Source organism: Lissotriton helveticus, chromosome 11 (assembly GCF_964261635.1).
Source record: "Lissotriton helveticus chromosome 11, aLisHel1.1, whole genome shotgun sequence".
Taxonomy (NCBI): domain Eukaryota; kingdom Metazoa; phylum Chordata; class Amphibia; order Caudata; family Salamandridae; genus Lissotriton; species Lissotriton helveticus.
Window position 1 is genome coordinate 19,885,743 of NC_136072.1, and position 24,860 is coordinate 19,910,602.

General features: G+C 49.9%; 1 protein-coding gene across 2 annotated transcripts in view; it reads right to left on the reverse strand.

Moving 5' to 3' along the window:
* IL1RAP (interleukin 1 receptor accessory protein) overlaps nt 1-24,860 on the reverse strand; it is a 367,373-nt gene that overhangs the window by 123,377 nt on the left and 219,136 nt on the right. For both annotated transcript variants that reach the window (XM_078665407.1, XM_078665406.1), the window contains exon 3: nt 20,283-20,568. In XM_078665407.1, the coding sequence (XP_078521533.1) occupies nt 20,283-20,568 (286 nt within the window). The remainder of the gene's footprint in view (nt 1-20,282; nt 20,569-24,860) is intronic.

Consider the following 24,860-nt stretch of genomic DNA (forward strand, 5'->3'; position numbering starts at 1 on the left):
ACCAGCTGATGGACTGATGGATATGGGCATTTGAATTTGACATGGCTCTAAGCGTGTGGATCGATGGAACTTGGTGGTTCAGGAGTGGCCTGGTGGTGGGGAGGGCGAAGGGCGGTTGGCCCTGGTCGCCCTTGTGGTGGTAACAAGGCCACATACATTGCCTTACATTGATAAGGGGAGTTCTCCTGCATACTCCCTAGGACAGCACTGAGGGGGAAATACGGTAAGCTCACCCCAGAGAGAATGGAGACACCCGCTGGGGGCAAGGGTGCCAGTTTATACTCTAGGGCATGCGGCATCCGCCCGTGGTTATTCCCTACGAGCCCCGATGGACAGCCTGGTGGTGGAGGGGTGGGCCCCTCAGTTGGCGGACAAGGAACAAATGGCAGGGGCTAACCTCTCAATGACGCAGGTGGGTTGCGCCTTGCGTGGCTCTCAGTTGGGGACCCGAGCCAGAAGGCCCCTTGGTGGAGCGATAAAAATGTTCTTTGTCCATAAATTATGTTCTGTCATTATGATCAACAAAAATTAAAATATCGATCAGTGATCAAAGCTGATAAAATCTATGTTGTATGAAATTTGAATCTTATTGAGGATATACTGTCATGTTTATCTGTGATGGTTCAGAATAAACATGGCCTCTTTTATCCACAGCTCTGGTCCTCAAGTCTTGATTTGTAGGTTCTGATGGGGGCGGGCTGGGAACAACCTGGGGGTTCCGGGTCCTATGGAAACAAACCTATTTATGGCAGCGGCCAGCGTCGGATTGGTAACGCGGGCATTCGGGCAATGCCCGAGGGGCCGGTGTCCGAGTTCTGCTGTGGGCCGCTTTTTTGAGCAGTCTGGGGGGGCCATTTGGGCGCTGTCTCTATTGTTCGATCAGCCAGCGGCCCAGTGGGTGTCGGAGTTGCCTTTTTAGAGGCAGATGGGCGCTCATTACCTCCGTTTAGCAACAGGCAGAGGTGTCACTCCCTTTGTCTCGCTGGCCGGCCCATTAATGTGTGCACATACTGAGCGGGGCAGGGGGCCTGAGTAGAAGTGGCCTCACTTGTTTCACCATTGTAAACTAACGCGTGCATTTTTTTACCACCCCCAAAAGTTTTTTTTATAAGATTACACCAAAGCAGTGATTTGACTGAGGAGTGATTATGCAAATGTGGGCTGATTTTTTTTTTTGCGTGCCTGGGCCGATTTTCAATCCCAATCCAACCCTGGCAGCGGCCCCCGGTGTGGTGCACGTGTGTGTTCGTGTGTGTTCTGTAGATGAGATCTACATGAGCGTGGGAGGGGGTGACCCCCACCTGAAGTCACGACGGTTAATTCACGAACGTCTGTACTCGTATGGATTAACCCCCCCCTCTTCCCCGCGGCGCTCGTGGCCAGGGTGGGCGGTGTGGCTCGAATCAAAAACCTTCACTGGAGCATGAAGCCTGCTCTGTGTTCACTCTACTGGAAGAAGCCTGTGTAGGAGTCAACTTGTGACCTGATAGTAAAGACCCCATGGGGGCTGTGAAGTAGAGCATGGCACACTGCCATCAGCCCAATGCCCGCCCCCTCCGCCTCCATCAGCAACAACAGGTTGCCTGAGGCATGAGGGAGGATGAACAAACTCAGGAAAGCTTGAAGGGGTCTGTGTGAGCGCTACCACAATCTGTGTTGTCATGCTAGCTTTAGAGGTCTGTGGCAGCGCTACCACAATCTGTGTTGTCATGCTAGCTTTAGAGGTCTGTGTGAGCACTACCACAATCTGTGTTGTCGTGATCGCTTTAGAGGTCTGTGTGAGCGCTACCACAATCTGTGTTGTCGTGCTAGTTTTAGAGGTCTGTGTGAGCGCTACCACAATCCGTGTTGTCATGCTAGCTTTAGGGGTCTGTGTGAGTGCTACCACAATCCGTGTTGTCGTGCTAGCTTTAGAGGTCTGTGTGAGCACTACCACAATCTGTGTTGTCGTGCTAGCTGTAGAGGTCTGTGTGGGCGATACCACAATCTGTGTTGTCGTGCTAGCTTTAGGGGTCTGTGTGAGCGCTACCACCATATGTGTTGTTGTGCTAGCTTTAGAGGTCTGTGTGAGCACTACCACAATCCGTGTTGTCGTGCTAGCTTTAGAGGTCTGTATGAGCACTACCACAATCTGTGTTGTCGTGCTAGCTGTAGAGGTCTGTGTGGGCGATACCACAATCTGTGTTGTCGTGCTAGCTGTAGGGGTCTGTGTGAGCGCTACCACCATATGTGTTGTTGTGCTAGCTTTAGAGGTCTGTGTGAGCGCTACCACAATCTGTGTAGTCGTGCTAGCTTTAGAGGTCTGTGTGAGCGCTACCACAATCTGTGTTGTCGTGCTAGCTTTAGGGGTCTGTGTGAGTGCTACCACAATCCGTGTTGTCATGCTAGCTTTAGAGGTCTGTGTGAGCACTACCACAATCTGTGTTGTCGTGCTAGCTTTAGAGGTCTGTGTGAGCGCTACCACAATCTGTGTTGTTGTGGTAGCTTTAAGGGTCTGTGTGAGCACTACCACAATCTGTGTTGTCGTGCTAGCTTTAAGGGTCTGTGTGAGCGCTACCACAATCTGTGTTGTCGTGCTAGCTTTAAGGGTCTGTGTGAGCGCTACCACAATATGTGTTGTCGTGCTAGCTTTAGGGGTCTGTGTGAGCGCTGCCACAATCTGTGTTGTTGTGCTAGCTTTAGGGGTCTGTAAGAGAGCTACTACAATCTGTGTTGTCGTGCTAGCTTTAGGGGTCTGTGTGAGCGATACCACAATCTGTGTTGTTGTGCTAGCTTTAGGGGTCTGTAAGAGAGCTACTACAATCTGTGTTGTCGTGCTAGCTTTAGAGGTCTGTGTGAGCGCTACCACAATATGTGATGGTGTGCTAGCTTTAGGGGTCTGTAAGAGAGCTACTACAATCTGTGTTGTCGTGCTAGCTTTAGAGGTCCTTGTGAGCGCCACCACAATCTGTATTGTTGTGCTAGCTTTAGAAATGTGTGAGCGCTACTACAATCTGTCTTGTGGTGCTAGCTTTAGAGCTCTATGTGAGCGCAACCACAATCTGTGTTGTTGTGCTAGCTTTAGGGGTCTGTGTGAGCGCTACCACAATCTGCGTCGTCGTGCTAGCTTTAGCAGTCTGTGTGAGCGCTCGCACAATCTGTGTTGTTGTGCTAGCTTTAGGGGGTTGCGGGAGTGCTACCACAATCTGTGTAGTTGTGGTCGCTTTAGTAGTCTGTGTGAGCACTACCACAGTGTGTGGTTGTGCTAGCTTTAGGGGTCTGTGTGAGCGCTACCACAATCCGTGTTGTCGTGCTAGCTTTAGAGGTCTGTGTGAGCGCTACCACAATATGTGTTGTCGTGCTAGCTTTAAGGGTATGTGTGAGCGCTACCACAACCTGTGTTGTGCTAGCTTTAGGGGTCTGTGTGAGCGCTACCACAATCTTTGTTGTTGTGCTAGCTTTAGAGATCTGTGTGAGCGCTACCACAATCTGTGTTGTTGTGCAAGCTTTAGAGGTCTGTGTGAGCGCTTCCACAATGTGTGTTGTGCTAGCTTTAGAGGTCTGTGTGAGCCCTGCCACAATCAGTGTTGTTGTGCTAGCTTTAGAGGTCTGTGTGAGCGCTACCACAATCTTTGTTGTTGTGCTAGCTTTAGGGGTCTGTGTGAGCGCTACCACCATATGTGTTGTCGTGCTAGCTTTAGGGGTCTGTGTGAGTGCTACCACAATCCGTGTTGTTGTGCTAGCTTTAGGGGTCTGTGTGAGCGCTACCACCATATGTGTTGTTGTGCTAGCTTTAGGGGTCTGTGTGAGCGCTACCACAATCTGTGTTGTTGTGCTAGCTTTAGGGGGTTGCGGGAGTGCTACCACAATCTGTGTTGTTGTGCTAGCTTTAGAGGTCTGTGTGAGCGCTACCACCATATGTGTTGTTGTGCTAGCTTTAGGGGTCTGTGTGAGCGCTACCACCATATGTGTTGTTGTGCTAGCTTTAGGGGTCTGTGTGAGCGCTACCACCATATGTGTTGTTGTGCTAGCTTTAGAGGTCTGTGTGAGCGCTACCACAATCTGTGTTGTTGTGCTAGCTTTAGAGGTCTGTGTGAGCGCTACCACAATCTGTGTTGTCGTGCTAGCTTTAGGGGTCTGTGTGAGTGCTACCACAATCCGTGTTGTCATGCTAGCTTTAGAGGTCTGTGTGAGCACTACCACAATCTGTGTTGTCGTGCTAGCTTTAGAGGTCTGTGTGAGCGCTACCACAATCTGTGTTGTTGTGGTAGCTTTAAGGGTCTGTGTGAGCACTACCACAATCTGTGTTGTCGTGCTAGCTTTAAGGGTCTGTGTGAGCGCTACCACAATCTGTGTTGTTGTGCTAGCTTTAAGGGTCTGTAAGAGAGCTACCACAATATGTGTTGTCGTGCTAGCTTTAGGGGTCTGTGTGAGCGCTGCCACAATCTGTGTTGTCATGCTAGCTTTAGAGGTCTGTGCGAGCGCTACCACAATCTGTGTTGTCGTGCTAGCTTTAAGGGTCTGTGTGAGCGCTACCACAATATGTGTTGTTGTGCTAGCTTTAGGGGTCTGTGTGAGCGCTGCCACAATCTGTGTTGTTGTGCTAGCTTTAGGGGTCTGTAAGAGAGCTACTACAATCTGTGTTGTCGTGCTAGCTTTAGGGGTCTGTGTGAGCGATACCACAATCTGTGTTGTTGTGCTAGCTTTAGGGGTCTGTAAGAGAGCTACTACAATCTGTGTTGTCGTGCTAGCTTTAGAGGTCTGTGTGAGCGCTACCACAATATGTGATGGTGTGCTAGCTTAGAGGTCCTTGTGAGCGCCACCACAATCTGTATTGTTGTGCTAGCTTTAGAAATCTGTGTGAGCGCTACTACAATCTGTCTTGTGGTGCTAGCTTTAGAGCTCTATGTGAGCGCAACCACAATCTGTGTTGTTGTGCTAGCTTTAGGGGTCTGTGTGAGCGCTACCACAATCTGCGTCGTCGTGCTAGCTTTAGCAGTCTGTGTGAGCGCTCGCACAATCTGTGTTGTTGTGCTAGCTTTAGGGGGTTGCGGGAGTGCTACCACAATCTGTGTAGTTGTGGTCGCTTTAGTAGTCTGTGTGAGCACTACCACAGTGTGTGGTTGTGCTAGCTTTAGGGGTCTGTGTGAGCGCTACCACAATCCGTGTTGTCGTGCTAGCTTTAGAGGTCTGTGTGAGCGCTACCACAATCTGTGTGGTCGTGCTAGCTTTAGAGGTCTATGTGAGCGCTACCACAATGTGTGTTGTCGTGCTAGCTTTAAAGGTCTGTGGGAGCGCTACCACAATCTGTGTTGTCGTGCTAGCTTTAAAGGGTCTGTGTGAGCGCTAGCACAATCTGTGTTGTCGTGCTAGCTTTAGAGGTCTGTGTTAGCGCTACCACAATCTGTGTTGTCGTGCTAGCTTTAGAGGTCTGTGGCATCGCTACCACAATCTGGGTTGTCGTGCTAGCTTTAGGGGTCTGTGTGAGCGCTACCACAATCTGTGTTGTCGTGCTAGCTTTAGAGGTCTGTGGGGGTTCTACCACAATCTGTGTTCTTGTGCTAGCTTTAGAGGTCTGTGTGAGCGCTACCACAATCTGTGTAGTCGTGCTAGCTTTAGAGGTCTGTGTGAGCGCTACCACAATCTGTGTGGTCATGCTAGCTTTAGAGGTATTTGTGTGAGCGCTACCACAATCTGGGTTGTCGTGCTAGCTTTAGGGGTCTGTGTGAGCGCTACCACAATCTGTGTTGTCGTGCTAGCTTTAGAGATGTGTGTGAGCACTTCTACAATCTGTGTTTTCGTGCTAGCTTTAAGGGGTATGTGTGAGCGCTAGCACAATCTGTGTAGTCATGCTAGCTTTAAAAGCGTCTGTTTGAGCGCTAGCACAATCTGTGTTGTCGTGCTAGCTTTATGGATCTGTGTGAGCGCTACCACAATGTGTATTGTCGTGATAGCTTTAGGGGTCTGTGTGAGCGCTACCACAATCTGTGTGGTCATGCTAGCTTTAGAGGTCTGTGTGAGCGCTACCACAATCTGTGTGGTCGTGCTAGTTTTAGGGGTCTGTGTAAGCGCTACCACAATCTGTGTTGCTGTGCTAGCTTTAGAGGTCTGTGTGAGCACTACCACAATCTGTGTGTTCGTGCTAGCTTTAAAGGTCTGTGTTAGCGCTACCACAATCTGTGTGGTCATGCTAGCTTTATGGATCTGTGTGAGCGCTACCACAATGTGTATTGTCGTGCTAGCTTTAGGGGTCTGTGTGAGCGTTACCACAATCTGTGTGGTCATGCTAGCTTTAGAGGTCTGTGTGAGCACTACCACAATCTGTGTGTTCGTGCTAGCTTTAAAGGTCTGTGTGAGCGCTACCGCAATCTGTGTTGTCGTGCTAGCTTTAAAAGGGCCTGTGTGAGCGCTAGCACAATCTGTGTTGTCGTGCTAGCTTTAGAGGTCTGTGTGAGCGCTACCACAATCTGTGTTGTCGTGCTAGCTTTGGAGGTATTTGTGTGAGCGCTACCACAATCTGTGTGGTCGTGCTAGCTTTAAAGGTCTGTGTGAGCGCTACCACAATCTGTGTTGTCGTGCTTGCTTTAGAGGTCTGTGTGAGCGCTACCACAATCTGTGTTGTCGTGCTAGCTTTAAAGGTCTGTGTGAGCGCTACCACAATCTGTGTAATCGTGCTAGCTTTAAAGGTCTGTGTGAGCGCTACCACAATCTGTGTTGTCGTGCTTGTTTTAAAGGTCTGTGTGAGCGCTACCACAATCTGTGTTGTCGTGCTAGCTTTAGAGGTCTGTGGCAGCGCTACCACAATCTGTGTTGTCGTGCTTGCTTTAGAGGTCTGTGTGAGCGCTACCACAATCTGTGTGGTCGTGCTAGCTTCAGGGGTCTGTGTGAGCGCTACCACAATCTGTGTGGTCGTGCTAGCTTCAGGGGTCTGTGTGAGCGCTACCACAATCTGTGTTGTTGTGCTAGCTTTAGTGGTCTGTGTGAGCGCTACCACAATCTGTGTGGTCGTGCTAGCTTTAGAGGTCTGTGTGAGCGCTACCACAATCTGTGTTGTTGTGCTAGCTTTAGGGGTCTGTGTGAGCGCTACCACAATCTGTGTAGTCGTGCTAGCTTTAGAGGTCTGTGGGGGCGCTACCACAATCTGTGTTCTTGTGCTAGCTTTAGAGGTCTGTGTGAGCGCTACCACAATCTGTGTAGTCGTGCTAGCTTTAGAGGTCTGTGGGGCGCTACCACAATCTGTGTGGTCGTGCTAGCTTTAGAGGTCTGTGTGAGCGCTACCACAATCTGTGTTGTTGTGCTAGCTTTAGGGGTCTGTGTGAGCGCTACCACAATCTGTGTTGTTGTGCTAGCTTTAGGGGTCTGTGTGAGCGCTACCACAATCTGTGTGGTCGTGCTAGCTTTAGAGGTCTGTGTGAGCGCTACCACAATCTGTGTTGTTGTGCTAGCTTTTGGGGTCTGTGTGAGCGCTACCACAATCTGTGTAGTCGTGCTAGCTTTAGAGGTCTGTGGGGGCGCTACCACAATCTGTGTTCTTGTGCTAGCTTTAGAGGTCTGTGGGGGCGCTACCACAATCTGTGTAGTCGTGCTAGCTTTAGAGGTCTGTGTGAGCGCTACCACAATCTGTGTGGTCATGCTAGCTTTAGAGGTCTGTGGGGGCGCTACCACAATCTGTGTTCTTGTGCTAGCTTTAGAGGTCTGTGGGGGCGCTACCACAATCTGTGTAGTCGTGCTAGCTTTAGAGGTCTGTGTGAGCGCTACCACAATCTGTGTGGTCATGCTAGCTTTAGAGGTCTGTGTGAGCGCTACCACAATCTGTGTAGTCGTGCTAGCTTTAGGTGTCTGTGTGAGCGCTACCACAATCTGTGTGGTCGTGCTAGCTGTAGAGGTCTGTGTGGGCGATACCACAATCTGTGTTGTCGTGCTTGCTTTAGAGGTCTGTGTGAGCGCTACCACAATCTGTGTGGTCGTGCTAGCTGTAGAGGTCTGTGTGGGCGATACCACAATCTGTGTTGTTGTGCTAGGGGTCTGTGTGAGCGCTACCACAATCTGTGTTGTTGTGCTAGCTTTAGGGGTCTGTGTGAGAGCTACCACAATCTGTGTGGTCGTGCTAGCTTTAGAGGTCTGTGTGAGCGCTACCACAATCTGTGTTGTTGTGCTAGCTTTTGGGGTCTGTGTGAGCGCTACCACAATCTGTGTAGTCGTGCTAGCTTTAGAGGTCTGTGGGGGCGCTACCACAATCTGTGTTCTTGTGCTAGCTTTAGAGGTCTGTGTGAGCGCTACCACAATCTGTGTAGTCGTGCTAGCTTTAGAGGTCTGTGTGAGCGCTACCACAATCTGTGTGGTCATGCTAGCTTTAGAGGTCTGTGGGGGCGCTACCACAATCTGTGTTCTTGTGCTAGCTTTAGAGGTCTGTGTGAGCGCTACCACAATCTGTGTGGTCGTGCTAGCTGTAGAGGTCTGTGTGGGCGATACCACAATCTGTGTTGTCGTGCTTGCTTTAGAGGTCTGTGTGAGCGCTACCACAATCTGTGTTGTCGTGCTTGCTTTAGAGGTCTGTGTGAGCGCTACCACAATCTGTGTGGTCGTGCTAGCTTCAGGGGTCTGTGTGAGCGCTACCACAATCTGTGTGGTCGTGCTAGCTTCAGGGGTCTGTGTGAGCGCTACCACAATCTGTGTTGTTGTGCTAGCTTTAGGGGTCTGTGTGAGCGCTACCACAATCTGTGTGGTCGTGCTAGCTTTAGAGGTCTGTGTGAGCGCTACCACAATCTGTGTTGTTGTGCTAGCTTTAGGGGTCTGTGTGAGCGCTACCACAATCTGTGTAGTCGTGCTAGCTTTAGAGGTCTGTGGGGGCGCTACCACAATCTGTGTTCTTGTGCTAGCTTTAGAGGTCTGTGTGAGCGCTACCACAATCTGTGTAGCCGTGCTAGCTTTAGAGGTCTGTGTGAGCGCTACCACAATCTGTGTGGTCATGCTAGCTTTAGAGGTCTGTGTGAGCGCTACCACAATCTGTGTTGTTGTGCTAGCTTTAGGGGTCTGTGTGAGCGCTACCACAATCTGTGTGGTCGTGCTAGCTGTAGAGGTCTATGTGGGCGATACCACAATCTGTGTTGTTGTGCTAGCTTTAGGGGTCTGTGTGAGCGCTACCACAATCTGTGTGGTCGTGCTAGCTGTAGAGGTCTGTGTGGGCGCTACCACAATCTGTGTAGTCGTACTAGCTTTAGAGGTCTGTGTGAGCGCTACCACAATCTGTGTGGTCGTGCTAGCTTTAGAGATCTGTGTGAGCGCTACCACAATCTGTGTGGTCGTGCTAGTTTTAGGGGTCTGTGTAAGCGGTACCACAATCTGTGTTGCTGTGCTAGCTTTAGAGGTCTGTGTGAGCGCTACCGCAATCTGTGTTGTCGTGCTAGCTTTAAAAGGGCCTGTGTGAGCGCTAGCACAATCTGTGTTGTCGTGCTAGCTTTAGAGGTCTGTGTGAGCGCTACCACAATCTGTGTTGTCGTGCTAGCTTTAGAGGTATTTGTGTGAGCGCTACCACAATCTGTGTGGTCGTGCTAGCTTTAAAGGTCTGTGTGAGCGCTACCACAATCTGTGTTGTCGTGCTTGCTTTAGAGGTCTGTGTGAGCGCTACCACAATCTGTGTTGTCGTGCTAGCTTTAAAAGGGCCTGTGTGAGCGCTAGCACAATCTGTGTTGTCGTGCTAGCTTTAGAGGTCTGTGTGAGCGCTACCACAATCTGTGTTTTCGTGCTAGCTTTAGAGGTATTTGTGTGAGCGCTACCACAATCTGTGTGGTCGTGCTAGCTTTAAAGGTCTGTGTGAGCGCTACCACAATCTGTGTTGTCGTGCTTGCTTTAGAGGTCTGTGTGAGCGCTACCACAATCTGTGTTGTCGTGCTAGCTTTAAAGGTCTGTGTGAGCGCTACCACAATCTGTGTAATCGTGCTAACTTTAAAGCTCTGTGTGAGCGCTACCACAATCTGTGTAATCGTGCTAGCTTTAAAGGTCTGTGTGAGCGCTACCACAATCTGTGTTGTTGTGCTAGCTTTAGAGGTCTGTGTGAGCGCTACCACAATCTGTGTTGTCGTGCTAGCTTTAGAGGTCTGTGGCAGCGCTACCACAATCTGTGTTGTCGTGCTTGCTTTAGAGGTCTGTGTGAGCGCTACCACAATCTGTGTTGTCGTGCTTGTTTTAGAGGTCTGTGTGAGCGCTACCACAATCTGTGTGGTCGTGCTAGCTTCAGGGGTCTGTGTGAGCTCTACCACAATCTGTGTGGTCGTGCTAGCTTCAGGGGTCTGTGTGAGCGCTACCACAATCTGTGTTGTTGTGCTAGCTTTAGGGGTCTGTGTGAGCGCTACCACAATCTGTGTGGTCGTGCTAGCTTTAGAGGTCTGTGTGAGCGCTACCACAATCTGTGTTGTTGTGCTAGCTTTAGGGGTCTGTGTGAGTGCTACCACAATCTGTGTAGTCGTGCTAGCTTTAGAGGTCTGTGGGGGCGCTACCACAATCTGTGTTCTTGTGCTAGCTTTAGAGGTCTGTGTGAGCGCTACCACAATCTGTGTAGTCGTGCTAGCTTTAGAGGTCTGTGGGGCGCTACCACAATCTGTGTGGTCGTGCTAGCTTTAGAGGTCTGTGTGAGCGCTACCACAATCTGTGTTGTTGTGCTAGCTTTAGGGGTCTGTGTGAGCGCTACCACAATCTGTGTTGTTGTGCTAGCTTTAGGGGTCTGTGTGAGCGCTACCACAATCTGTGTAGTCGTGCTAGCTTTAGAGGTCTGTGGGGGCGCTACCACAATCTGTGTTCTTGTGCTAGCTTTAGAGGTCTGTGTGAGCGCTACCACAATCTGTGTAGTCGTGCTAGCTTTAGAGGTCTGTGTGAGCGCTACCACAATCTGTGTGGTCATGCTAGCTTTAGAGGTCTGTGGGGGCGCTACCACAATCTGTGTTCTTGTGCTAGCTTTAGAGGTCTGTGTGAGCGCTACCACAATCTGTGTAGTCGTGCTAGCTTTAGGTGTCTGTGTGAGCGCTACCACAATCTGTGTGGTCGTGCTAGCTGTAGAGGTCTGTGTGGGCGATACCACAATCTGTGTTGTCGTGCTTGCTTTAGAGGTCTGTGTGAGCGCTACCACAATCTGTGTTGTCGTGCTTGCTTTAGAGGTCTGTGTGAGCGCTACCACAATCTGTGTGGTCGTGCTAGCTTCAGGGGTCTGTGTGAGCGCTACCACAATCTGTGTGGTCCTGCTAGCTTCAGGGGTCTGTGTGAGCGCTACCACAATCTGTGTTGTTGTGCTAGCTTTAGGGGTCTGTGTGAGCGCTACCACAAGCTGTGTAGTCGTGCTAGCTTTAGAGGTCTGTGGGGGCGCTACCACAATCTGTGTTCTTGTGCTAGCTTTAGAGGTCTGTGTGAGCGCTACCACAATCTGTGTAGTCGTGCTAGCTTTAGAGGTCTGTGTGAGCGCTACCACAATCTGTGTGGTCATGCTAGCTTTAGAGGTCTGTGTGAGCGCTACCACAATCTGTGTGGTCGTGCTAGCTTTAGAGATCTGTGTGAGCGCTACCACAATCTGTGTTGTTGTGCTAGCTTTAGAGGGCTGTGTGAGCGCTACCACAATTTGAGTGGTCGTGCTAGCTTTAGGGGTCTGTGGGAGAGCTCCCACAATGTGTTGTCGTGTTAGCTTTAGAGGTGTGTGTGAGCGCTACCACCATCTCTGTGGTCTAGCTAGCTTTAGAGGTCTGTGTGAGCGCTACCACTATCTGTGTAGTCATGCTAGCTTTATGGATCTGTGTGAGCGCTACCACAATCTGTGTTGCTGTGCTAGCTTTAGAGGTCTGTGTGAGCGCTACCACAATCTGTGTGGTCATGCTAGCTTTATGGATCTGTGTGAGCGCTACCACAATGTGTATTGTCGTGCTAGCTGTAGAGGTCTGTGTGAGCGCTACCACAATCTGTGTGGTCGTGCTAGCTTTAGAGGTCTATGTGAGCGCTACCACAATGTGTGTTGTCATGCTAGCTTTAGAGGTCTGTGTGAGCGCTTCTACAATCTGTGTTTTCGTGCTAGCTTTAAGGGGTATGTGTGAGCGCTAGCACAATCTGTGTAGTCGTGCTAGCTTTAAAAGGGTCTGTGTGAGCGCTAGCACAATCTGTGTTGTCGTGCTAGCTTTAGAGGTCTGTGTGAGCGCTACCACAATCTGTGTTGTCGTGCTAGCTTTAGAGGTATTTGTGTGAGCGCTACCACAATCTGTGTGGTCGTGCTAGCTTTAAAGGTCTGTGTGAGCGCTACCACAATCTGTGTTGTCGTGCTAGTTTAGAGGTCTGTGGCAGCGCTACCACAATCTGTGTTGTCGTGCTAGCTTTAGAGGTCTGTGTGAGCGCTACCACAATCTGTGTGGTCATGCTAGCTTTATGGATCTGTGTGAGCGCTACCACAATCTGTGTTGCTGTGCTAGCTTGTGTGAGCGCTACCACAATCTGTGTTGTCGTGCTAGTTTAGAGGTCTGTGGCAGCGCTACCACAATCTGTGTAGTCGTGCTAGCTTTAGAGGTCTGTGTGAGCGCTACCACAATCTGTGTGGCCGTGCTAGCTTTAGAGGTCTGTGTGAACGCTACCACAATCTGTGTGGTCGTGCTAGCTTTAGAGGTCTGTGGGGGCGCTACCACAATCTGTGTTCTTGTGCTAGCTTTAGAGGTCTGTGTGAGCGCTACCACAATCTGTGTAGTCGTGCTAGCTTTAGAGGTCTGTGTGAGCGCTACCACAATCTGTGTGGTCATGCTAGCTTTAGAGGTATTTGTGTGAGCGCTACCACAATCTGTGTGGTCGTGCTAGCTTTAGAGGTCTGTGTGAGCGCTACCACAATCTGTGTAGTCGTGCTAGCTTTAGAGGTCTGTGGCAGCGCTACCACAATCTGTGTGGTCGTGCTAGCTTTAGAGGTCTGTGTGAGCGCTACCACAATCTGTGTGGTCGTGCTAGCTTTAGAGGTCTATGTGAGCGCTACCACAATGTGTGTTGTCGTGCTAGCTTTAAAGGTCTGTGTGAGCGCTCCCACAATCTGTGTGGTCGTGCTAGCTTTAAGGGGTCTGTGTGAGCGCTAGCACAATCTGTGTGGCCGTGCTAGCTTTAGAGGTCTGTGTGAACGCTACCACAATCTGTGTGGTCGTGCTAGCTTTAGAGGTCTGTGGGGGCGCTACCACAATCTGTGTTCTTGTGCTAGCTTTAGAGGTCTGTGTGAGCGCTACCACAATCTGTGTAGTCGTGCTAGCTTTAGAGGTCTGTGTGAGCGCTACCACAATGTGTGTTGTCGTGCTAGCTTTAGAGGTATTTGTGTGAGCGCTACCACAATCTGTGTTGTCGTGCTAGCTTTAAAGGTCTGTGTGAGCGCTACCACAATCAGTGTTGTCGTGCTAGCTTTAAAGGTCTGTGTGAGCGCTACCACAATCTGTGTAATCGTGCTAGCTTTAAAGGTCTGTGTGAGCGCTACCACAATCTGTGTTGTCGTGCTAGTTTAGAGGTCTGTGTGAGCGCTACCACAATCTGTGTGGTCGTGCTAGCTTTAGAGGTCTATGTGAGCGCTACCACAATGTGTGTTGTCGTGCTAGTTTTAAAGGTCTGTGTGAGCGCTACCACAATCTGTGTTGTCGTGCTAGCTTTAAATTGTCTGTGTGAGCGCTAGCACAATCTGTGTTGTCGTGCTAGCTTTAGAGGTCTGTGTTAGCGCTACCACAATCTGTGTTGTCGTGCTAGCTTTTGAGGTCTGTGGCATCGCTACCACAATCTGGGTTGTCGTGCTAGCTTTAGGGGTCTGTGTGAGCGCTACCACAATCTGTGTTGTCGTGCTAGCTTTAGAGGTCCGTGGGGGTTCTACCACAATCTGTGTTCTTGTGCTAGCTTTAGAGGTCTGTGTGAGCGCTACCACAATCTGTGTAGTCGTGCTAGCTTTAGAGGTCTGTGTGAGCGCTACCACAATCTGTGTGGTCATGCTAGCTTTAGAGGTATTTGTGTGAGCGCTACCACAATCTGGGTTGTCGTGCTAGCTTTAGGGGTCTGTGTGAGCGCTACCACAATCTGTGTTGTCGTGCTAGCTTTAGAGGTGTGTGTGAGCGCTTCTACAATCTGTGTTTTCGTGCTAGCTTTAAGGGGTATGTGTGAGCGCTAGCACAATCTGTGTAGTCGTGCTAGCTTTAAAAGCGTCTGTGTGAGCGCTAGCACAATCTGTGTTGTCATGCTAGCTTTATGGATCTGTGTGAGCGCTACCACAATGTGTATTGTCGTGCTAGCTTTAGGGGTCTGTGTGAGCGCTACCACAATCTGTGTGGTCATGCTAGCTTTAGAGGTCTGTGTGAGCGCTACCACAATCTGTGTGGTCGTGCTAGTTTTAGGGGTCTGTGTAAGCGCTACTACAATCTGTGTTGCTGTGCTAGCTTTAGAGGTCTGTGTGAGCACTACCACAATCTGTGTGTTCGTGCTAGCTTTAAAGGTCTGTGTGAGCGCTACCACAATCTGTGTGGTCATGCTAGCTTTATGGATCTGTGTGAGCGCTACCACAATGTGTATTGTCGTGCTAGCTTTATGGATCTGTGTGAGCGCTACCACAATCTGTGTTGCTGTGCTAGCTTTAAAGGTCTGTGTGAGCGCTACCACAATCTGTGTGTTCGTGCTAGCTTTAAAAGGGCCTGTGTGAGCGCTAGCACAATCTGTGTTGTTGTGCTAGCTTTAGAGGTCTGTGTGAGCGCTACCACAATCTGTGTTGTCGTGCTAGCTTTAGAGGTATTTGTGTGAGCGCTACCACAATCTGTGTGGTCGTGCTAGCTTTAAAGGTCTGTGTGAGCGCTACCACAATCTGTGTTGTCGTGCTTGCTTTAGAGGTCTGTGTGAGCGCTACCACAATCTGTGTTGTCGTGCTAGCTTTAAAGGTCTGTGTGAGCGCTACCACAATCTGTGTAATCGTGCTAGCTTTAAAGGTCTGTGTGAGCGCTACCACAATCTGTGTTGTCGTGCTAGCTTTAAAGGTCTGTGTGAGCGCTACCACAATCTGTGTAATCGTGCTAGCTTTAAAGGTCTGTGTGAGCGCTACCACAATCTGTGTTGTCGTGCTACCTTTAGAGGTCGGTGTGAGCGCTACCACAATCTGTGTTGCTGTGCTAGCTTTAGAGGTCTGTGTGAGCGCTACCACAATCTGTGTTGTCGTGCTAGCTTTAGGGATCGGTGTGAGCGCTACCACAATGTGTATTGTCGTGCTAGCTTTAGGGGTCTGTGTGAGCGCTGCCACAATCTGGGTTGTTGTGCTAGCTTTAGAGGTCTGTGTGAGCGCTACCACAATCTGTGTTGTTGTGCTAGCTTCAGGGGTCTGTGTGAGCGCTACCACAATCTGTGTTGTTGTGCTAGCTTTAGGGGTCTGTGTGAGCGCTACCACAATCTGTGTTGTTGTGCTAGCTTTCGAGGTCTGTGTGAGCGCTACCACAATCTGTGTTGCTGTGCTAGCTTTAGAGGTCTGTATGAGCGCTACCACAATCTGTGTTATCATGCTAGCTTTAAGGGGTCTGTGTGAGCGCTACCACAATCTGTGTGGTCGTGCTAGCTTCAGGGGTCTGGGTGAGCGCTACCACAATCCATGTTGTTGTGCTAGCTTTAGAGGTCTGTGTGAGCGCTACCACAATCCATGTTGTCGTGCTAGCTTTAGGGGTCTGTGTGAGCGCTACCACAATCTGTGTTGTTGTGCTAGCTTTAGGGGTCTGTGTTAGCGCTACCACAATCTGTGTTGTTGTGCTAGCTTTAGGGGTCTGTGTTAGCGCTACCACAATCTGTGTTGTTGTGCTAGCTTCAGGGGTCTGTGTGAGCGCTACCACAATCTGTGTTATCATGCTAGCTTTAAGGGGTCTGTGTGAGCGCTACCACAATCTGTGTGGTCGTGCTAGCTTCAGGGGTCTGGGTGAGCGCTACCACAATCCATGTTGTTGTGCTAGCTTTAGAGGTCTGTGTGAGCGCTACCACAATCCATGTTGTTGTGCTAGCTTTAGAGGTCTGTGTGAGCGCTACCACAATCCATGTTGTTGTGCTAGCTTTAGAGGTCTGTGTGAGCGCTACCACAATCCATGTTGTTGTGCTAGCTTTAGAGGTCTGTGGGGCGCTACCACAATCTGTGTGGTCGTGCTAGCTTTAGAGGTCTGTGTGAGCGCTACCACAATCCATGTTGTTGTGCTAGCTTTAGAGGTCTGTGTGAGCGCTACCACAATCTGTGTTGTTGTGCTAGCTTTAGGGGTCTGGGTGAGCGCTACCACAATCTGTGTTGTTGTGCTAGCTTTAGAGTTCTGTGTGAGCGCTACCACAATCCATGTTGTTGTGCTAGCTTTAGAGGTCTGTGTGAGCGCTACCACAATCCATGTTGTGCAAGCTTTAGAGGTCTGTGGCAGCGCTACCACAATCTGTGTTGCTGTGCTAGCTTTAGGGGTCTGTGTGAGCGCTACCACAATCTGTGTTGTTGTGCTAGCTTTAAGGGTCTGTAAGAGAGCTACCACAATATGTGTTGTCGTGCTAGCTTTAGGGGTCTGTGTGAGTGCTACCACAATCCGTGTTGTCGTGCTAGCTTTAGAGGTCTGTGTGAGCACTACCACAATCTGTGTTGTTGTGCTAGCTTTCGAGGTCTGTGTGAGCGCTACCACAATCTGTGTTGCTGTGCTAGCTTTAGGGGTCTGTGTGAGCGCTACCACAATCTGGGTTGTCGTGCTAGCTTTAGAGGTCTGTGTGAGCACTACCACAATCTGTGTTGTTGTGCTAGCTTTCGAGGTCTGTGTGAGCGCTACCACAATCTGTGTTGCTGTGCTAGCTTTAGGGGTCTGTGTGAGCGCTACCACAATCTGGGTTGTCGTGCTAGCTTTAGAGGTCTGTGGCAGCGCTACCACAATCTGTGTTGCTGTGCTAGCTTTAGGGGTCTGTGTGAGCGCTACCACAATCTGTGTTGTTGTGCTAGCTTTAAGGGTCTGTAAGAGAGCTACCACAATATGTGTTGTCGTGCTAGCTTTAGGGGTCTGTGTGAGTGCTACCACAATCCGTGTTGTCGTGCTAGCTTTAGAGGTCTGTGTGAGCACTACCACAATCTGTGTTGTTGTGCTAGCTTTCGAGGTCTGTGTGAGCGCTACCACAATCTGTGTTGCTGTGCTAGCTTTAGGGGTCTGTGTGAGCGCTACCACAATCTGTGTTGCTGTGCTAGCTTTAGGGGTCTGTGTGAGCGCTACCACAATCTGTGTTGCTGTGCTAGCTTTAGGGGTCTGTGTGAGCGCTACCACAATCTGTGTTGCTGTGCTAGCTTTAGGGGTCTGTGTGAGCGCTACCACAATCTGTGTTGCTGTGCTAGCTTTAGGGGTCTGTGTGAGCGCTACCACAATCTGTGTTGCTGTGCTAGCTTTAGGGGTCTGTGGGGGCGCTACCACAATCTGTGTGGTCGTGCTAGCTTTAGGGGTCTGTGTGAGCGCTACCACAATCCGTGTTGTCGTGATCGCTTTAGGGGTCTGTGTGAGCGCTACCACAATCTGTGTTGTTGTGCTAGCTTTAGGGGTCTGTGTGAGTGCTACCACAATCCGTGTTGTCGTGCTAGCTTTAGAGGTCTGTGTGAGCACTACCACAATCTGTGTTGTTGTGCTAGCTTTCGAGGTCTGTGTGAGCGCTACCACAATCTGTGTTGCTGTGCTAGCTTTAGGGGTCTGTGTGAGCGCTACCACAATCTGTGTTGCTGTGCTAGCTTTAGGGGTCTGTGTGAGCGCTACCACAATCTGTGTTGCTGTGCTAGCTTTAGGGGTCTGTGGGGGCGCTACCACAATCTGTGTGGTCGTGCTAGCTTTAGGGGTCTGTGTGAGCGCTACCACAATCCGTGTTGTCGTGATCGCTTTAGGGGTCTGTGTGAGCGCTACCACAATCTGTGTTGCTGTGCTAGCTTTAGAGGTCTGTATGAGCGCTACTACAATCTGCATCGTAGTGCTAGCTCTAAAGCTAGAATGACAACATACATTGTGGTAGCGCTCACACAAACCCCTAAAGCTAGCACAATATGTGATGTGTCGAGCTTCAACGGGAGCGGAGAATCAGGTTATCCGGAAAGCACCGAGTGAAAATGGAACTGTTTAAATGAATGGGCAACACCCCATTCAAAAACCGGTCAGTAACTTACTGTTAAAGTAAGCCAGAAAGCTAAACGAAAGATGCAAGAACTACATCTACCAGAATGCTTTGGGACTCTAGTCACTCTACTGAAGACAGCCTTCCTGAAGGCAAATGCCTTAGGGAAGTTCTGTGCTGCTTTGTTTGAGCGCTGCCACACTGCGTGTTACATTAAGGGCTGTCTGCCCACGGACCGTTTAAAAAACATATACACACATATATATATACAAACATATATAGTTATATACACACATATATATATATAGATTCAGCGTAACTCGTACATTAACAAATACCTTGCCTAGCGTAACCTCAACTGGGCAAATTTATTGCTCCAACTGTAGCTAACTTGGGCCCACGTGTCAACGCCTAGCAGTGATCAGAAATGATAATAGTACATTTTAGAATCTCACATTCCCCGCCTCCTTCGCCCCCAAACAGAATGCTTTTGGAACTGGAAGCTTAGATCTAAATGTTTTTATTCTAAATAGCCATTTCAAGCTATAGAGCCTAGTCCTGCTACAGACATCCATTGAATGCATCCAGCAAAATGATAGAGTGCTTGAATGAATGTGAGCTTCTGAAAGTCACACGGCAGCATTCCAATCCATCGTTTTTCATGCACTGTTCCACTGAAGGCACAAACCAGCAGTATGCAAATCAGCACTGGTCCTGCTACAATAGGAAGAGTCCACCTGGTCCCCTCCTGATGGGGATACAAGCACCCCCAAACCAGACGCCGCTTGGTAGGACCCAACCAGTGCAGGGCAGCTTGAGACCTTTTCACAGTGAGCACAGGACTGACATCTCAACCTCCCCAAAGCACCAGGGGGTGTAATGCAACAAACAACAAAATGATGGAAGAAATGCTTCAATCAATCAATCTCAGCTATCGGCGCTTAGCTGGAAGCTGAACAAAGGCGAGGAGGACCAGACAGGTGAAAGTGAGCCCCAGAGTAGGAATAGAAGTGCTGCCTCCAAGAAAGTGGGGCAAGAGGCTGACCCCCAAACCCTGGAGGTCAGGAAATGACCTTTTCCTGCAGTGCCTGGGCCACATGTGTCTGGCAAGGGTGGATCATGGCCGGCCTGAAATACCACTCGCGGAAGAAGCTGAAAACCATCCAGAAGGAGATGAAAACCGACGCCAAGAAGAACACTTCTAAAAGCCACTATTTAATGCCGGGAGACCCCGACAGAGTGGCTCTTCTTGCTGGAAAGAAGTTTGCGGCAAGCCAGGGAGCAAGGTGTGTGTTGTGTTACAATAAGTTCTTTTATGACAATGAATGCACACATTGGGTCAGTATAGAAGGAACTTTGAGGCAGACTGGATGCGGCTACCTAGTAAGCCTGGGCAGAGTTTGTGGAGTTGCGCTATGCAGAACTCCGCGAAGTGGCAAAAAAACTCAACCGCGCTGTGCAGAGTTCCGCAAGAGACGGAGTCCCAGAGAAAAATGCTGTTCGCGGTTTTGCACAGTGCTGGATGCTTGTCCGCACTGTGCAATCATCTCGAACGGCACCTTGCACAGCTCAAGCAGTCCCTTCTTTCCCTTTTCTCGAGTAGATTTTTACTCGAGCAGCAGCTTTCTCAACGCAAACAAGCAGTTTCTCATAGTGAGCATACATGACCACTCGCAATGAGAAACCTGACCACCCAGTGTTGAAAAATCTCACTGGGATGTTTATTTTCCACGCTCGCGAGCGCCAACTTGATGTTGATGATCGCGAACAAGGAAAAATATCGCCGGGAGGTTGATTTTCCTCAATCATCGTCGCCAACTTGACGCTGACGATAGCAAGCGAGGAAAAAAACTCCGGAGTGCGGGGAAACTCCGCAAACTCCGCGAGCGGGGCATAGTTCCCCACCCAGGGTTACTACCTAGTGAAATGCCCAATCCCAAGAGAAGGTACAATGGAGAAGGGACTTGAAGATGCGAGAATCAAGGAAACATCCACAACGCAGAACAGACGAACGAGAAAGCAACAGAGCAGTCTCTGGAGATAAAATGGCGAACACATGGTTACACATGAACACCTTACATTTCTGGTCTCTCAGTTCAAACCTAGAAAAATATATATTATTACACATTATTCTCAAAATGTAATGAAACAGAAAGTGCAACAAAATATTTTTGTTAACACCCAGGAAAAGAGGGGGAAGGTCCTACCTCAACATGCAGGTGTAGTTCCCAGTGTCGTTCAGCGTAGCAGGCTTGAACCAGAGCATCTCTTTCTCTTTAGTGATGCGGTTGTCGGGCAGGCGGAAGTTGATTGGCTCCTCCAGATCCCGGTCCTGCCTGGTCCAGTACCACATGAGCGTCAGCCCCGCCGAGTGGGCGGTGCTGTAGTTGTGCTTCAGGAAGTCCTGGAAGAGTGGGCACTTGACTAGCGCGGGCTCCCCATCATACACCTGCTTCAGCTTCATGTGGACCAGACCCCAGTCATCGCAGCGCTCTGGAAACACAACAAATGAGGCGACACATTAGGGCTCGTTCTACAGAACAGTGGAGGAAGTCAGTCAATGCATTGATTACTGAGAACAACCCAGCTTATTCCAATGCCCAAGGCCTGTTCAGCATCACCAGACCTCTGCAGCTGCTCAGCCAGTTTTTTTCTCCATTTAGCTCGCCAGATGTGCAGGTACAATTACATTACCTTTTGTCTGCCTGCGCCTAATGAACCTTTGGCCAACTGTGATCACATGCTTTGTACGCGACCCGCTGTTCAGGCCTCGACAGCTGTTGTTTCCGTGGTTGTGCACTCTACATATAAAGACTATTTAATCTTAAAGAAGGCAGGCTGCTCCCCAGAGGACATAGGGAGAAGGAGATGCATAATTTGATTTAAATACAGTTTTGTAATTACATAAACGTCCATATTTAAGCCTCAGAGCGGGAATGTGCAGGAGACGCTGACTGCTTACCACTGATCCAGCAGACATGGTCCGAGTGCTGCCCTGTGTTGCCATGGAGGCAACACAACGCGCCGCCTATGATAGACATCAAGAACGTTTTAGGATACACCCGGCGTCCTTGTGTTACTGACAATACAGTTGTTTAACATGGACAGGGTTATCTTTTCATACGTAAGATGCCCACACAAGAAACACCATGAGGCCATTCCAAGAACTTTAATGTTATTATATATATGTTCAGTGTGTATTATTCAACAGCCAAATGACAGGCACGTCAGTACAAGAGACATTCACTCCTCATATGTTGAGCAAAAAACAAAGTGAAAGAGAGTAGCCACCACCAGTGACAAAGTAGGCTTTTGTCAGAACCCCATTGAGGGCTTTTACTTGTGATGTCCCGGGGCTCAACCTACTATGGACTCTGAGCAACTGGGCTAAGTACCCCTTCAGACTAGGCTGTGGAGTCAGAGTGAATAGCAGTCGGGCCTATAATGCCTTATCTGGGTAGAGTATACAGGGGACCTCACCTGGTCCAAGAGAGGGAAGCTAAGGCTTGGGGGTCTGAAGAAGTACCAGAGGTCCTCACGTCTTTTTGGGGTGCAGTAAATGAGGAAAAGAGGGTACAGCAATTAAGATTTGGGGTCGGAGCATGCATCACCTGGCCCTCACATGTCCTATCAGGGTAAGTCCCCATAGGGTATTCTGGACTCAGTATTTCTCGGCCGGGTCAGTTCTCTTCTGGATGAACTGATCTGCGCAGGGAGGTCCAAGTACTTCAGTTACCTTCACATTTTTTCATCGAGTCAGACTTGGACAAGGTTTTGGGTTCTAGGTATGCAATTTCATTTCTTCAACTCGTGGGTGCAGAATTAAAAATGTTTCTAGATGTTGATTCTTGGTTCCAGAGTCAATCCCTAATAACCCTTGCTTGTTATGTAGAAAAAAGGCGTTTGGCCTGTCGATGGCTTGATGGTCGGAGTAGGCGCAACACAGTCATCTTTGCTCCCCTCGTCCCCCCACCACCCAATCTTTGGCTGCCACCCCATCTTTGGCTGCCACCCCTTCTCCTGGACAGACAGGGCAAGAGAGATCATTAATAAATATGCAGGGCAGCTTAATCTTTCATAATATGCCCCAATTGAAGGACTTATGCCCCAGGACTATTGTCCTGCACCTTGGCCACTGAGGGCTTTTCGGGGGCACACAGCGTCACGAAGAGAGAGGTTCATTCGGACACCATCCACTGCTCCGCACAAAGGACTCACCCCCTTAAGCCCCATAACATTTTTTAAAAAACAGAGGGACCCCAAGAAAATAAGCCACGCCCACAGGCAACACCCAATGCTATAGGGCAGCTTGCACTGATGCCCCTCCTACCCCAGAGATCGTAGACACATTTCAGGTGCCCATGAACAGCCGCTGCCAGCTGCAGGCCAGCATGAAATACCGTTCAATAAATGATGGGACGCCAGGTAATTGCAGCCCTGTCAATAAACAGAGTTAAATGAAGGCTGCTCGCTCCCTGGCACAGTTCAGAAGTTAGAAGCGGCCGATCAGCGCAGCACCACGCAGGGCTTCATTAGGCAATCAATAATTGTCCGCGTGGGAGTCCATTGTGTGCGGAGAGTAAATGACTTGCAGGCCCCGATGACGTTCAGGGCACAGCCCAACCCATGCCCCCCTAAAGAGGACTTCCTCTCAACCCGCAGCAGAGCTCAGTGTTGAGCAACAGGCAACCCACGACAACCAGCTACTCGCTGCCTCCCAATCCAGCTCCCACAGCAACAAGGCGGTCCTGATCGCAGCCACCTACGACGCCCGAACCCTCCTTGACGGAGGAGAAACAGCAGCTCTGATCCTCCTCGACCTCTCTGCAGCCTTCGACACCGTATCCCACCCGACGCCCGAACCCTCCTTGACGGAGGAGAAACAGCAGCTCTGATCCTCCTCAATCTCTCTGCAGCCTTCGACACCGTATCTCACCACACACTCATCGAAAGACTCCACCACATTGGTATCCAAGGGGATGCTCTCCGTTGGATCGCTTCCTTCCTCACCAGTAGGAAGCAGAGGGTCCACCATCCACCTTTTATCTACGAACCCAAGGATATCATTTGCCGTGTCCCCCAGGGCTCATCCCTCAGCCCTCCACTCTTTAACACATACATGACCCTACTAGTCAACATCGTCGTATCTAACGTCTCAACATAATATCCTACACAGTTGACACCCAACCTATCCTTTCCCTCACCGATGACCCTACCATTACCAGGACCAACTTCCGCAGATGCATGACAAGCGTCACTGACTGGGCCCCGCTCTCATATCCCTGACATTTTTTTTCTTTCCTTTTTTCCCTTTTTCCTTCTCTCCTTTTTCTTTCCCTTTCTTCCTTTTTTTCACTATTACTCTCCTCTCATCCGTTGTGTATGTATGTTGTGGGGTCTTACACTTGTGTTGCTCTTGTGACTGAATATATTTTTTTGTTTCGTTTTGACCGGAGCGGACAAACAGTGCTGAGCACTTTGCATTTTCCCCACCAGGCTTGCTTTACGCAGCCTGGTGAGGAGCATGCAACGCCTCTCAGTCCCTGTCTGGGCGCCAATCCATGGCGCTCAGACCAATCACAACACTGCATTGCAGCGTTATCATTGGCTATGGGGAGCCTGGGGGCCCCGAGTGCGGGTGCTTCCTGCTGCCGGCGGAGACGGAAAGAAGGACGGAGGACGGAGACAGGGGCCGGCCGGTCCAGGTAAGTGTTCCCTCCCCCCTCCTCATTTTCTACCCCGCCCGCCTCAATGCAGCCCTGCCCAGCCAGCCACAATGCTGACCCACCAGCTGCCCCAAATGCAGCACAATCCAGCCAGTGGCAATGCAACTCAGCCCAGCCAACCCCAATGCAGCCCTCCCCTCCCCAATGCAGACCGCAGTAAAACGCTGGTGGGTTCCGGCACTTACTCTTACAAATTAAGCAGGGGGTAAGTCCATCCCAACAGAGCAGAAAGTGTCACGTGCTACCCACCCCCTCAGTGTCATGATAAGCTGGTGACGTGCAGCCCTAAAAGATGGGGCAGGTTTGCTCGATACGGTTTTTTCAGCTCAGCAATCTACCATCCACGCCTGGCTTATTGAAAGTGCCAGGTGGAAAATCACCAGAGCACAGCAGGCCGCCACCCTGCCCACCTGCACTCTCTTCTCTGTGTCCCCCCAGTGGATGGGTTTATGAGAAAATGCATAATTAAACCAAGTAGAGAACGTTAATTACATCTGACATAAATAAGAGATTGGATGTCAGTTTAAAATAGCCTCCATGTCTCCTCTCGGAAATGTGAAGTGACAAGACAAGTGCACCATGGGAAGGCGGGCTGCAATAGGAGGAGGCCAATGAATAATGAATATACAATGAGATAGCTCAGGCGGTCCCGCGGAAGCAGCAGACGGGAACTATATTCGACGGTCCACAGCGGCGTGAAATCGGGTTACAAAAAACACATGACCGCCTTCAATCTATTTAAATAAAAAAAATTCAGAAGATGCATAATTAAAGCCGCGAAAACTGAGAAATCAGAACTCAGGAAAACTGCAGTAACTTGCTCCTACATAAATATACGACACAGAAAGCAAGACAAGTGCTTCTTTTTCTTTATATGCCCATAGCCTCAGAAGAACAAGCACTGGCAAGGCCAACTGGTGTGACTTCTGTGCAGTGCATGCACATAGGCGCGCACACAGTTTCTCAACGTACAACATACATACATACAAGCACTCGTGCACACGTACAGGTGTGTGTGTAGGGGGCGCAATGTGTGATAGATTATGTGTCATTTAGTGC